General features: G+C 40.7%; 1 protein-coding gene across 1 annotated transcript in view; it reads right to left on the reverse strand.

Moving 5' to 3' along the window:
• rhot1b (ras homolog family member T1) overlaps window positions 1-13,413 on the reverse strand; it is a 14,127-nt gene extending 714 nt beyond the window's left edge. Inside the window, 29 exon segments of the mRNA XM_085163430.1 lie at window positions 1-493; window positions 1,969-2,091; window positions 3,696-3,727; window positions 3,729-3,782; window positions 3,784-3,834; window positions 3,836-3,883; window positions 3,885-3,902; window positions 4,015-4,086; window positions 4,089-4,139; window positions 5,736-5,820; window positions 6,269-6,346; window positions 6,348-6,396; window positions 6,548-6,648; window positions 7,183-7,328; window positions 7,803-7,887; window positions 8,089-8,188; window positions 8,191-8,208; window positions 8,302-8,395; window positions 8,397-8,415; window positions 8,523-8,620; window positions 8,760-8,854; window positions 8,907-8,913; window positions 9,956-10,064; window positions 11,199-11,251; window positions 11,412-11,465; window positions 11,552-11,595; window positions 11,698-11,779; window positions 11,941-11,999; window positions 13,027-13,413. The exon segment at window positions 1-493 is cut by the window's left edge and continues 714 nt beyond it. Of these exon segments, the coding sequence (XP_085019556.1) occupies window positions 376-493; window positions 1,969-2,091; window positions 3,696-3,727; window positions 3,729-3,782; window positions 3,784-3,834; window positions 3,836-3,883; window positions 3,885-3,902; window positions 4,015-4,086; window positions 4,089-4,139; window positions 5,736-5,820; window positions 6,269-6,346; window positions 6,348-6,396; window positions 6,548-6,648; window positions 7,183-7,328; window positions 7,803-7,887; window positions 8,089-8,188; window positions 8,191-8,208; window positions 8,302-8,395; window positions 8,397-8,415; window positions 8,523-8,620; window positions 8,760-8,854; window positions 8,907-8,913; window positions 9,956-10,064; window positions 11,199-11,251; window positions 11,412-11,465; window positions 11,552-11,595; window positions 11,698-11,779; window positions 11,941-11,999; window positions 13,027-13,087 (2,004 nt within the window). The 5' untranslated portion in view covers window positions 13,088-13,413 and the 3' untranslated portion in view covers window positions 1-375.
• Window positions 13,414-14,893: the final 1,480 nt, after the last annotated feature.

Genomic DNA, 14,893 nt, shown 5'->3' on the forward strand with positions numbered 1-14,893 from the left:
CAGCAAGCAACCAAAAAAATAGCTTTTTACGTAACTCAGTATGACTAACCAGCAGCTCAACCTTGTTTCTTTTCATATAAATATATTATCTTTATTTGCACAGGACAAATTGAGCAAATTAGCATTTGGTAGAAAATTAAATATTTCTTTGTATCGTCCCCAAAGAGAAACAGAAATGAAAATGCAAAAAAAACCTAAATGTTTGCTTATTTGCACATATGTCTCTTATTTTTAAACGGGGCTTATTAAACAACAGAATTATGAGTGATTTTCCATAAAGTTAATTCAATGAAAACAGGAAAATCAAAACTTCCGACTGGTCAAATTAGCTTTTATGTACCCCGGGTAGTGAGGGCTGGACTGAATGCTGAAGGATCACCGCGTTTTGAGCAGCACTCTGTACATGGCGAATCCCAGCACTGCAAACACCGTGGCTCCAACGCTCGCTCTCAGCCAGAAGGTCGAGCTCTTCAGGTCCGCTTGGCTAACGTGTCTGTTAAATAGAGGGATGCAGTGTGTAGAGACATATGTAAAGAGTTAAAAAATACAAACAAAAAAGACCACCTAATTTTCTGTATCATATAACCCTGTTTCACTTGGCTTTTAAATTAATTTTTGTGCGACTGGTTAAAACAGCTAAGATGTAGTTACATTTGTCGACATCATGTGTATTCATGGTGTCCCGATTTCACTCGCATCATGTTACTGACTATATGACCGGTACACCTGTGGTGGATGAGCATGGGAAAAACCACTGAGTTAAACTGATTTAAGTAGGAAACTACACTACAAAAGACATGTGGCTAAGTTTTCTCCCAGACACCCGGGCAGGTTGTTTGAGTGGACTCGTGTGTTGTTGTTGGTTTATTACATCTGGAGTTAACGCCGTCAACTTGTGACTGATCACCCAAGATGATGCATTTTAAAACAGTGTGAAGTGTAAAAGTGTGAACAGGATCACAGATAATTCATTACTAGGACAGAAGTGACTCACAGACATCTCATCCTCTTTAACATCGAAACAAAAATTAAACTATTTCTCTTCCCCGATTAGCTCTCAACTTTCCAATAAAAGTGACAAACAGATCAAATAAGCAGTGACATTAGTTGTAAAGAAGGATCGCATGAAAATGAACATTAAGAAAATATTGATGAGCGGATGACAGAACAAGCAGAGCGCTGTGACATATTGAGACGCTGAAGCAAAAGCCAGTCAAACAGATGAGGGACTTAGAGGTTTATAGTTACGGATGCATGAGACAGCGAGACCAGAAATGAGTTGTGACAACTCTGTTAGATGAGACGGCTGAGGCACAGTGACATATGCAAAGCTGATACCAACAGAATGACAATCAGATTGAAGTCAAAACACTGGGAAAAATGATGATGATGAAGTCTTTATAAAAAAGAAAGCAATATCAAGATTGAGATGAAAAAAAAAAAAGCATGAGCAAAAGGATGACAACTAAAAAGGACTGTAGAGGGAAAGGGAGTAAACTTAATGGCCTCTGAAAAAAACAGTTCATTACAGAATATAAATATAAAATGCAGTATAGGAAATAAGTATGAAAGGCTGGAACTTCAACAAAACCAGATTAGACAGAAGCAAGCATCATATATGCCGTGAGAAGCATTTAAACAGATCTACAGCAACACTGAAGGCTTATGTTGCTCCAAAGGAAAGTTACTAATATTGAGTAAATCGAATATTTTTCTGTACATTTGTATAGGAATGAGGATATGAGGTTTTTGCATGGATGAGTTAAGGTTCACCATCCTCGAATTTGGCGATTAAGAATTAACGGGAAAGAAACCGGTCCCTTTGGTGCAACCAGCCGGGTCTGCTGCTGTGTTTATAAATGATGATGCCACAGGAAAAAAAAGCAGCTTAAGAATGAAAACGTGAAAAACATAAAAATGATCAACGCCAACACGTCAACAAAGATAAGAGAGAAGTTTGTAAGAGACCTTCGGAGTACGACAGCGTAGAGTTTGGCCCTGACCGTCTGCAGCAGCTCAGAGTTGAGGAAGTTCTGACACAAGCAGAATGTGCACCGGTTACAAGTGCACATGCAGCGCAGCCGGGCGTGGCTGAGGAGAGACACAGGGTACGTACACCGCACACACGCCAACAACATACAGACAAACAGGACATATACGACAAACCAAAAACACAGTTAAAAGCTGAAAGAGGCCGCCACCATTAAAAGGCTCCAGTGTAGTTCAGATCACAGAGAAGCAAGCTTGATAAAAGGCTAAATGTTTCTCCTTTTGAGAGAAAAGATATGTTACCTAATATGCTGATCTTTTAAATATTATTTCTACAAAAACAAAGAAAAGAAAATTCAAGCAAATTAAAGAATTTTTAAGAAACCTGAGAAAACAGAAACACTGATAAAAGCAAAAAAACAAATCTCAATCTACCTGAAACCTTCTCTAGAAAAGGCATTCGCCATGGAGGCGCCTCCAGCTTAAACACTTGAATCTCAGACAATAAAGTTGACCTCCTCAAGATTAAAGTCTCTGTGCAATCATATAATAGCACAACGTGCAGCGAGGTGATTTACGTTGACAGTAAAGTGAAGCATGATTGTTGGCATGAGTGTGATGCTCAGGGAGAGATCACTATTACAGCTCAGCAGGAGGCCCGTGTATCCACAGTGGAAAACACAGTGGCATCAGACTAAAAGCAACATGTCCAGAGGTCAGTGAAGTGCATTAATGCGCGTCGAGTGAGGCGCATGATGACAAATACTGACACTTGCAGACAGCAGGAGCCTCCCCAGAGGGGACCTGGGAAAATTACACAGAGTACAGCTCTGTATTTAAACTGTCAACTGTGCTCAGACTAATCTAAACCATGTGGGGGGGGAAAAAAAGTATTCTATGATTCATCAGATTTATTTCTACAGTTGGGTCTTAAAGGGCAGAAAATCCTCAAGGACTACAGGAAACACAATTAAAACTTTGCAAGTTGCCTCCTTTTACAGCAGCAAACGAGAACTGTGACTCAGGCTACTTCATCACCTCAGACCACAACATCCTCTAAAACTTATGTTTGGAGCCAAGAGCGAAGGATTTAGAGGACTATATTGTCGGTCCGCATTTCCAGACCCGAGGGAGATATAAAGAATGCTCTAAATTGTGTTAAAAACCTCATCCAGCACCAACAGCTTTATAAAAATTACCAAACATAAATAATATAGGATTTATGTAATAATTTGCAGGAAACAAGAAAACTACGATATGAGATTACAGCTGCAGTTAATAAATGCATAAAAATCTTCCTCTTCTGGGTGATGATTTATACTCATCATATCCTTATATCATAGTTAAAGAGTTAAAAGTATATAAATAGAAAAAAATAAAAGCAAAAGCAGGATATTAATGAACAAAAACATATTTTCCACAAATCTTTTCATTCTAATTTGTCGGCTAAGCTCATCTCAGAGCTGCGAAACTAAAGCTGCACTTCAATTAAAACTCAGACAATGCCCTCCAATAACATACAAGACAGCTAAGTGGGATTAACTTCAGTTAGCACTAATAAATAATTGGATTTCTCTGAATTAAATACAATTCACTATGTTCTTAGTTACCTTTTTACTCTTTCGGGAATCTAATGTGAAAATGTGACTCGTAACAAAGTATTACATTTACAGTCAGGTTGATGTTTCAAATTTCTGCATACTTACGGATACATAGCCATGGTGGTAAGTTTGGTGTAGAATGTCTCTGTTGGGTGCTGAGGCTGCGTTACAAGTGAAAGACTGAGGCGGGGGCCATCTTGTGCCTCCGACAGAACTCCAGAGGACTGCAGCCATACATCTGCTTGGACCTCTGGCAGGTCTGACTTTGCTGCAATCATCATACATGGCGTCTTGCGTCTCCATGAAGTATTGCTGAAGGAGAAAGGACTCGTTAATGAATGATTATGGTTGTGGTGGTCTTTTGTTTTAAGTGGACAAACATCTGCGTTTTGGTACAGTGTGAACACTAAAAACAGTTTTTAACCTTGAAAACCTTGGCGCAGTACTCAAAGGAGTAAGGGTTGCTGACGTCATAGACTAGGCAGACGATGTCACAAAGGCAGATACAGCGTCAGACAGGTAGTCAAAGTCAGGAAACACTTCGTGAAGCTGGAAAGGTAAGGTGGTTAAAGTGGAAATACTCTCTTTTCTAAATCTCTTAATTAAAATCCACTATGCTAGAGGAACACAGCTGAGTTTGAACCTTAGTTCCTTTAATTTGGCTTCAAGGTGGCACATCCTAGTGGTCACAGTTGCTTAAATAGCTTGTAAAATGTGTGTGGACTTTATGTTAGATGCTGAGTTTGTGCTAATTTGACTCAGTTTAACGTGATCTCATTCGGCAGTGCTGCTGGCATTTTCAATTGCTTCCTAGAATTCCAGTTTTTAAAATTTGTGTGTCTAGGATGTGCGTTGGAGTTCATCTAGTGTTTGGAAACAGCGACTCTTGGAATGAATTTCATTTTAGGGTAAAAGTTGCAGGGACACAAATCTGTAAACAGTGAGAAGTGTACAAGAAAATGTGTTTTCAGTCCATTGGTGAGGGACACACAAAGTGCTGGTTTCCCTTAGATCAGCAACTTTGTGTGTCCCAGTCTTACCCTGCTAGCCAAGTTCATGAGTGCAACCAAGACCGTGTTAAAAATAACAAATAAAATGAGCATTCATTGTGCTCCAGATCTGATGACCAGATCACCAGAGGCCCCATAGACCTTTGTTGTTTCTGTTTGACACAGACATTGATGTCTTGTCTCAGTGCAGGTTTGATGTCCATGATGAAATTGCAGACACACAAGTTGAGGAATTTGTACAGGGAGCGATCTAAAAATAGCAGCTGTGCTGTAAGCAGAACCAGTGCAACCCAGAAGTGCACAAGCACATGACATTACAGAGGGAAAAATGGTCAAAGTCAGATAGATAGATACTTACTTTTAGTTAACTACTGTACAGTAAGTATCTAACCAGTTTAAAAACCAACCCACAGTGATGAAAACCAAAGTGATGAGAAGCACACAACCATCCAAGGACAACAGAGTGAATATCACTCATTAATTATTGTTCTCCAGCTGTCTATAAGTGCCAAGACAAACAGGGTTGTTGTGCTTCACTATGGATGCCAGGACAGAGGGAGTGGAATCCACCCTGGAGGGTGAACCTTTTAAAGGTCCTTTAACCAGTGTCAAAACAAAACAGTGCAGTCAATGTGCAAATCAATACCATTTCAACTATTGAGGTTCATCTGCTAAATGTTGCCATCTAAAAGCAGCCAGTATGATATGGTATTCAATATTTTGCCTACAACTTTACAACAACTGTTCCTCTGTATCCCTACAGCACATGCACTGTGCTTGCCATTTGTCAAAATAGGCACAGCGGTGCTAATGCCTTTGTTAAGCAAGTACAAATGCTGGCTTGACAAAAGCATTAGGCGAGCATGATAAGAAGCTTACATAGAGCGAGCTAAGAACAGCCAACCTCAAGCTGGGCTGGCCTCATGGATCACAGTTGGACAACCTCACGTACAAGACACAGTGGTACATGCACAGTACAAAATGTATTGTTAGCGTTACTGAAGGTCAGCAACATACATAATGTGTAATAAAAAGTATAGGAACTACATTAAAGTGCCCAAGTGCAAGGATAGAAGATATATGTGCCGTCATGTGCGTTTTCATTAATGATTAAAGCAGTGTGTTTGATACTCACAAGAAGGTATTTCTCCTGGCCGTAAACATAGGTTGTATTGATGGCATAATAGGATCTGTGCTCCTCTTTAATGGTCCTTCTGGAGCTGAGAAGACAGAAGAGGATCTGGTGTTAATTAAAACATGATGTGAATGACATTTTCAATACATGCAGCAATGCAAAAATATATATATATTGACACAATCCCAAATGTAAAGAATTAAGGCATTTAAATAAACCTTTTTACTGGAACTTTTTTTATTATACTTGCTGTGTCCGCAGAGTAAACACGGTTTCAGTCAGGGTAAAGCAAAACATGTTTATGGCAAAACCTGAAATCCAGTTCAGGCAGCCCAATCTAAGCCTCTCACATAATACACCCCACTTAAACATGCAAAACACCTTCCTGAATACCTCTTCAATATGTTACTGCATGCCTATGTGCACTGCTCATTCTATAGCTATTGCAATGCTGACAGCATTGCAAAAGTTGCAAACCCGCACTCTTATATCCGGTGTAGTGGATGGCTGAGCTGGTGCTTAGTTCTGCTTACCATGAGGTTTCTACCAGAAAGGCTTGTAGGAAGCCACTCTTGCCACTGCCAATGGTCTCCAAAACATTACAGCGAAGACGCTGCCTGGGTCTGCTTCTTCTGCAGGTCAATCTTCTTATCCCTGGTCACTGCAGAAAGGAAACCACATACAAACACAAGCACCAGAGGATCAGTTCAGACAGCTCCTGTGCACAGTCCAAACAGAGTCAACTACACCATTTAACTGTTCTTAAAACAAGGATTATTGTGATTAAATGAGGATTACATGGTAGAGTTTACCTGTAATTCCTGCAGCTTGGGACTCCTGCTCAGCAATTATTGAGTAACCAAGATACCCCAAATACTCCAAACATCTTTGGACATCCAGATAAGTTGTTAACCTGAACAAAAGGCAGCTGAAGTTAAGACTCACATGAACTCATATACAGTAATGTAACTAATATTATTTTATATTTAAATAACAATATTAAAATCATCAGTTTATTATTTTAATAGTTTCTTCATTGTGTCCCTGAATTGTCCCTGACCCATCAGGGCAAGGCCACAGGACTTTCCCTGTATCAGAATTTGGCTGTAGGGTTGTAAGTGCTGTGGGGTGGGACCTCCATTAATTGGGCTTTTCCCTGACAGATCCTGCAGATAGCTTACTCAATTCGGATGCCACATGAAAACTTTGGACTCTTTGTTATGCTCTCTCCTGTCAGTGCTTTTTAGAGTGTTGGTGAAAAGCACTGGAAGTGGGAGACCACTGCCACCGGGGAGAAACATTGCTATAGGGATATGTTTGGTTTACACTGTGTCCTTGTAAATGCTGTACAAGTGTCAGTGGTTTTACTGTTGTGGCTGATCAGTCAATCGGAGCAATCAATAAGCAGAAACATATAAACATGGACACCAGTTTAATGCCTACTTACGTCCACTGTGAGAGATACCCCTGGTAGGTGATCCAGCCTTGGTCATTAGTGCAAACTGTGTTATTGACATCTGGCCCCCAGGGCATGTAGGGAAAAACATCAAACAAGTCCTTCAGCTCCTCTGGTGACAAGGCACAGTCACGGTCCTAACAGACACAAGGATCAGTTACTGTGTACAGCTACACCTAAATAAGGAAACAGGGTGCTCGTGGCAGGAATAATTTCCTGTGGGATTTTGTGGGTGAATGTACACTGAACAAACTGCTCTAGTTTGATAGATTTCAGAAAAAGAATCGATTAAGCTGGCTGTCTGTCATTTTCTACCTGAGAAACAAACATGACAGAACTGAAGGCACACATTCACAGCGGGACACTAATCACTATGAGAGAAAGCAGATCTTGAGACAAGCTGTCACTTTCACTCTTTGACTCTTCTAACCTCATGGCTAATTCTCCCTGCCAATCCCTCCTCAGCTGCAAGGAGTTACATCACACCTCAGCAGGTGGTCACACTTGACTGTGGGAAAGTGGCTTCCTAAATGTCAATCAGCAACTTCTTGTTTGTGTCTCATCAGGGTGAAGGCCAACATAAATACAGAACCAGATATACAGGACTGTACCTTATCGTGTTTGTCAAAGACGCTCTGGAGGAAGAGGTAGGCATTATGGTTGAGCTCAGTAGTGCAGTCCGGGGGAATTTTCAACCTAGAGAGGGAGAAATAACAACATTTATTCATATTTAACACATAAAATAAATGCAAGCATATTTAAAAAAAATGTATCAAACAAGCAAATAAGGAAGGAAATGATTCACAGAGTGCCACAAACCAACAGCCGAATGGAAATATAATGAGGTGCAAGAGCAGGAGCAGATTTTAGTCTCTTAGATGTCAAAGTACAACTCACGGAGGGAAGAGATAGTCCTGGTTTAACTCCAGGTCATCATCATATCCGAATCGCCTGAGTACTGTCCAGGTTGTTTCATGGCGTCCTCGCTGAATGAACACGTGTGGAGAAACAAAAATCCTGGAGAGGAAAAATAAATAAATCTCAGGAATCCCACTGTGATGCGAGCTTGTATATACATAAGCATCAGAAATACGTCCCATCACTTCCTACCTTTAAGAGTGAGGAGGCCGTTGTCACACACGCCATCAATTAAATTCTTCTCTCACCACATTTTTACATCCTCTAACGCCTGAGGCTCCAAGGGGGGTGTTGAAGCACGTCCGCTATGGGCAGACAGGCAAATGTTGTTATCTGAATTAGCTCACCGTCTCCCACCGAAAGGAGGGAACAATAAAGACCGCCTGCATATTCTATTTTAACCAGTTTTACCTGAAAAAAAGTTGAGCTCGTTGTCGTTGAGATTACCATCGTTATCTAGGTCTGACACTTTGAAGATGCGAGTGAGAGCTTTTACACAAAGTGGCTTCATCTGAAAAATCATGGACACGCATCAAACGTTCTTTAAACAAAAGCAGGTTCTGCTAAGAGTTCAAATCCAGCCCTTAATGCAAAACAAACTCAGAACACTAAACAGCTCAAAGAGTCATGCAGTGTACATTTATCCTTACATCTTTTTTCTCTGGACAGTAGAGGGGACCAGTGGGGTGGAGAACTGCCTTTTGAGCATAGTAGAAAAGCTCTGAGATGTTCTTCAGGTTCTTTGCTGACACTATAAACAACAAGGAAGAAGAAAACATGTACACATGTGCACACACACAGACACTCTGTTCAGTGCTGTAATGCAGTTTCTGGTATCGAAGTGGTTCATTTGAAAGCCCCATTAATACGCAGTGTGAGGCTTCTTGATCTCATAAGTATTATATGTGGCACTGTGGGCAAACAGTCCAGTCAGCAAAGGGTCATCCCTGTTTACCTACCGTGTGTATATGTGTGTGTGTGTATTTTGGTGACTAAGTAGTTGCCAGACAGGGTATTAACACACGTGATCTGTCTGAGCGGCGCGCCCGGTCCAATTAACAGTCTGAAAAAAACCACAGGTGTCAGGAGATAGTGCTGAGCTAACTTCAACGGAAAGCAAACTCGGTAGAAACTGGTGAGGGTTTTTTTTGTTTTGTTTTTTTATATCAAGGAGTTGAATTCGTGCTGAATTCAAAGTTCTAAACAGGTTATGGCTTAAACTCGTGACCCTTTACAGTTGTTTGACTTCCTAGATTTAAATACTTATGCAGAAATACCACTATTTTCAGGAAGAATTAAAAAAGGGAACCAAAAGGCATCACTCACACAAATGCAACAGGCCAAGTTAGGTCAGTGTTTACAAGCAAGACAACAATAGTCAATATACTGTAAGTGGCAAAGATTATCTTTAGGCTGTTAACCTCCCTAGTTTATACTTAAATATCACGTTAGCCAATCACACTGCAGCAACTCTGTTTCTATATTAACATCCGCAAGACTTTAATTGTTTAACTGTTTAAATGACATGTCTGTTAAGATCCCTTAAAAGCAAACAATGGCTAAAAAAGTGTGGATGTCATTATTAAGAGAAAAAAATGCCGTTCTTCTTTGTTCCTGTAAAGATGGAAGTTTCTGCACAAAGGTCATTGTAATTAATTGTTATTAACTCTGTTGTGTTTCTTCCTCTTTAGGTTCAGCACAAATAGAAGAATGTACTGATTTCCACTGTCTGAAGCAAACTATTTAAATACTTGAATCTAAGCAGATGATTGTTCTTGCAATCTGCCATTCTGTGTTTATTGTTGAGAAATGGTGGCAGCAACAAGCAGAGTGGTGACTGTCTCACCTCAACGCAAGTCTCTATCTCACTGTACTGGTTCATAATGGGAAGTATGGTCTCCATGCTGCTGTGCTCCACCAAATCAGACTTGTTCCCCACCAGGATCAGGGGAACCCTGAAAATGTCAACACCACAAGCAAATTGATTAACAGACAATAACTGCTTGATATACACCAACTAGCCACTTTATTAGGTATACCTGTTCAAATTATTTTTAACACAAATGTCTAATCAGCCAATCACACGGCAGGAAACACCGTGCATTTAAGCACGCAGACATGGTCATGATAACTTGCTGAACTGAGCACCAGAATGGAGAAGAAACGTGATTTGAGTGACTCTGACAAACGGGCTGGCCTAAGCATTTTGGAAAATGTGAATCTAGTTTGTGGCATTTTCCCCACACAACCATCTCTAGGGTTTACAGAGAAAACTGGCAGATCTTTGGATGAAAAGGCCTTGTTGATGCAAGAGGTCAGAGAAGAATTACCAGTGTTTCAAACATCAGCAGAAAGGCAACAGTATAAAGCACTTAAACAACAGCAACCGCTGACCAAAGAGGCTGGTGGTGATGTAAGGTGTGAGGGTAATTTTGCTGGCAAACTTTTAGGCGCCTTAGTACCAACTGACCATTGATTAAACACTTCAGCCACCAGGGTATTTTTCCATGTCCATCCCTTTATGACCACATCTTCTGTGGCTGCTTCTAGTCACAAAGTTCAAATTGTCTCAAACTGATTTCTTGAACACTTGACACTGAGTACACTGCACTCAAATAAGCTTCACAGTCACTAGATCTCAGTCTAATAGAGCACACTTGGAATGTGGTGAAAGGGAGGAGTCCACATGATGGATTTGCAGCAACTGTGTGAACGCCATAATGTCAAGATGCAAATCGCTGAGGAATGTCTACACCAGGGAGAGCTATGGTAGTTTCTGACTGGCTCCAACCCAGTACTAGCAATGTGTACCTAATAAAGTGACCAGTGTGAAATGTGACACTTCTACTGCTGCTTTTTGCTTAGAGTGAAGACACTGTAAGAAAAAAAAAACATTAATCATCCAGCAGTGTAGGTCCATTACATTAACCACTACTTGAAAATTACCAGGTCTGGCTTCCTGCTACAGGACCTAATAAATTGCAGCTGCCTGTCCTGTCATGCACAAACTGCACAAACTGAGAATCTGATCCCACTTCTCTTCTTATATTTGGTGGAAAACAAAAAGCCCAGAATATTTCTGTACGTACCTGCTGTCCTTGTCTGTGTTCTCTGTAATGAGGGGGATCCAGTGGCTCGTCACCTATGAAAACACAAGTAGATACGATAAAATAGTTCCTCAGTTCAGAGAGACATGATACCCAATTCTTTAGTATCATGCTGTCACACCAGAGTCTTACATATTATACAGTTCAGCTGATATACAAACTAAATATGGAAATTCTGGCAGCAGAGGAGCTCACCTTCTCTATAGACTTCTTGTTGTTGACAGCGTAGACAATGCAAATCACATTTGCCTACAGAACAGATCAACACATAAGCATTAAGCTTTTACATGAACCCGAAAACTTTTCACTGAGCAAAGCAAAATCCACAGACTCACCTTGGAAATCTCCTGAAATAACTGCTCATCCGTCTGCTCTGCCTCTGTGGAGGGAAGATGAGCTTGCTTAAGTAAAACAAGGATGCTCCAATTCTTTATTTATAAAACACACACGCACACACACAAAGTAATGTTCCTTCAAATACCAGAGTAATCCACAATGTGTGTGGGAACTCTCTCCGGTGTAACATCAGCCGGTATGGTAATTTCTTCAGCTCGATAGGGAACCTGGGACACAGAGATGTTTAGAGCTGGCTACAGAGCGTAAATAGCACAGTCAAATCAATGCAAAATAAGGTGAATAGTGGGCACGTTTAATCCCAGATGGGTACAGTAACATTAAGTTATTAAGTGATTAAGTTTCTGGCAAAACAGGAATGCATTCATACCACATCTGGGAACTCCTCGCTGACCAGTGACATGATGAGAGAGGTCTTCCCCACCTTGGCTGCAGATGGAGAGATGGAGACAGTTAAGTGACATATTTAGTGTGTTTAGCAAACCCTCATTACTCATAAGCATCATGTATTATTATTACTGAGACACATTTCTGTAGATGTTTAAGAAAATACAGGTTAGATGTGTGACCCATCAATTTTAGCCTTCATTTCTGAGGACACCAGATGTCCCACTTTATGAGAGCAACTTGGAAGTCTGTCATTTCTTGTGCAAAGAGAAATTTGCACAAGATGCACCTCTTCTGAAACTCAAAGATGACCACCAGTCAGATATCAGATAAAATAACAATAAACAGTTCTTGCAATAAAAAATGGAATACACAGGAGTACAAAGAGCATATACCAAAACTGTTAAGTACTGTATTTAGCCTGAAACTGAGAAAACGTGTGGAGACAAAGTACTTCTTCCTGCACAGACATAACCCCAACGTGTAAAAAAAAGCCCATCACATTCCAATAATTCAGATGCTTGAAAGGCTGTGATGTTACCTGACAGAACCCAACTTTCAAGGAGGGTTTTATCACAGAAGAGAAAGATTTTATATAGATAGATAGATAGATAGATAGATAGATAGATAGATAGATAGATAGATAGATACAAAGTGAAGTGAATTCACATGTATACTGTAGTGTCATGTGAAATTAGGGCATTCAGATTGCAATACCATCAAGAGTGTGCACCATCAGAGTGGTAAACTGAGGTTAGGTGAATAATAGAAAGAAATTATCGGCCTAACTGCTCTAAAAAGCTACAGTGGGGGATAGCATGGCCAAGATAAGCTCCAATAACACATACAGACCTCTAAAGCACAAAGCAGTTGCAGAACGAGTGGCCTGAAACAAATACAGAGCTCATCGTGATGAAGACACTGCTCAGCATCACATGTCCAGCTGACTGGCAGCAGCAGTGCAATTCAAAGTGTGCACTAAAAGGCTGACTCTGCAGTCAACAAACACACTGCAAACACAGCTTTATCTAATGCCTTACTTACGCTCTCCCACTAATAATATCCTCACGTCTTTGCGCATCTTCCCCGGCGTCGTCAACCACGTCGGCAGACCGGTCTGTGTGCAACATTTATGCTCCTGTCTGTCTGGATGAAGGATACAGCCAGCCACTTCTCCGCGGCCTGGCTCGCTTGCTAACAGCTACGTTCGCATTTCAGCCCCCGTCTGCTCAGCTTCAACGCAAACTCCACACGGTTAGAGAGAGCCCTACAAAGCGTCAGATGCCCAGGGTGCCGAAAACGCTGTTCTTCTTTCTTACTGTACTCTACCGTGCATACTGTCACACAGCCAGTAGGGAGCTCACACGAACAGCCAGATAACCACACAAACTTGACTGTTACAACACCATCGGCTGCTAGCTGTCGGCCACGCCCCTCCTCGGGTCAGCTGAGTGCGTAAAGCCGAGATGAGCTCGCGCAACACTTAAAAAAAAAAAAAAAAAGTCATGTAAAAAAATAAAAATAAAACTATCCCCCATGTACTTGACCAAGAAGTGCGGCATTAATCTGCGGGTTTGAATTAAGACAGGTGTGAGCTCTGCGATATTTTTTTAGTACTGGGAAACTGGAGTGGAGTGAGAGAGCTTACTTTTTCCTCTAGCTTTGAATTTCTGTCAAAAGGCGCTATCTGGAGGAAAGGAAAAAGCAGCACGTGCAAGTCTGAGATATTAAAAGAGTGGCGGTTATGGTTTGTTTTTCTTTTTTAAGTCAAGCGGCCATACCTACGTAATACATAGACAGAATAAGATTTATGGTAAGAAGATTGAGTTATTTCTTTTCTTACACACACACACACAGACTATGAAATAGACTTCTACCTTATACTGCAGGGGGTGATTTAGTTTTCCTTTCAGGACATCGGGTGCTTATTGAGATGCTTTGTTTATTGCATCTCAATAAAGATGATTGATTTCCAGTCCAGGCTGCATAATTTGGCAAACCTCGGCCTTTTCTCCCCATTTCTCTTCCTTAAGAATGGCTAATTTACAGCCACCCTTCCACTGAAACCATTTCTGATGAAGCTTCAATAAAAGGTAGATTGATCAACTGAAGGCCAGGTGTATCTCTCACATCCTGTGTCAGTTCATTGCTTGATATTTCTCCTATTTCGTAAGAACATGACTTTCAGATACAGTTCATCTGCTATAGATAGCTTTTTTTTAGACCTGGCACTTCTTCTTTTGTTCTCCACATGTCCAGTTTTCTAAGAACACACTGAACACTATTCTGAAATATGTCATGCTTCTGCCCACTAGCTCTTTGGTAATCACCTTGTTGGTGCAAAAATACTATTTTATGTCATCTTGATGCATTCTCAATTATCCAGGTAAGTAAATCTCCAAAAGTTGATTCTGTTCATCTGGACGTAGCATTTTCAGTGGGAGAAACGTTTCGTCACTCATCCAAGTGACTTCTTAAGTCTCAGCTGACTGCAGGTTCCCCCAATTTTACGTGAAAAAGAAAAGACCATCCAAGGGTACATCTTTTGCCATCTTACAATGCTGTGATTGCAGCCATTCCCCAACTTTCTGTGAATGGTTCTCATGGCCATTGATCAGTGTTCTTTGATCAGTGGTTGTTAATCAGCCCATTGTGCCTTCAGTGGGCTGGTTTCAGTCATAATTCAAATGTACTGTTTATAAGAATTGGGGAAACCTGCAGTCGGCTGAGACAGAAGAAGTCACTTGGATGAGTGACGAAACGTTTCTCCCACTGAAAACGCTACATCCAGATGAACAGAATCAACTTTTGGAGACTATTTTATGTCTTCTGTAACTTTGGCATTTTTCACAAACCCAACTAGAGAAATGGGAACAAATGGTGTTTTTTTTTAAACGCTGCTAGTAATGAAGTGCCTAAAGATACAATTTAAAATG

This window comes from Neolamprologus multifasciatus, chromosome 6, assembly GCF_963576455.1.
Source record: "Neolamprologus multifasciatus chromosome 6, fNeoMul1.2, whole genome shotgun sequence".
Classification (NCBI taxonomy): domain Eukaryota; kingdom Metazoa; phylum Chordata; class Actinopteri; order Cichliformes; family Cichlidae; genus Neolamprologus; species Neolamprologus multifasciatus.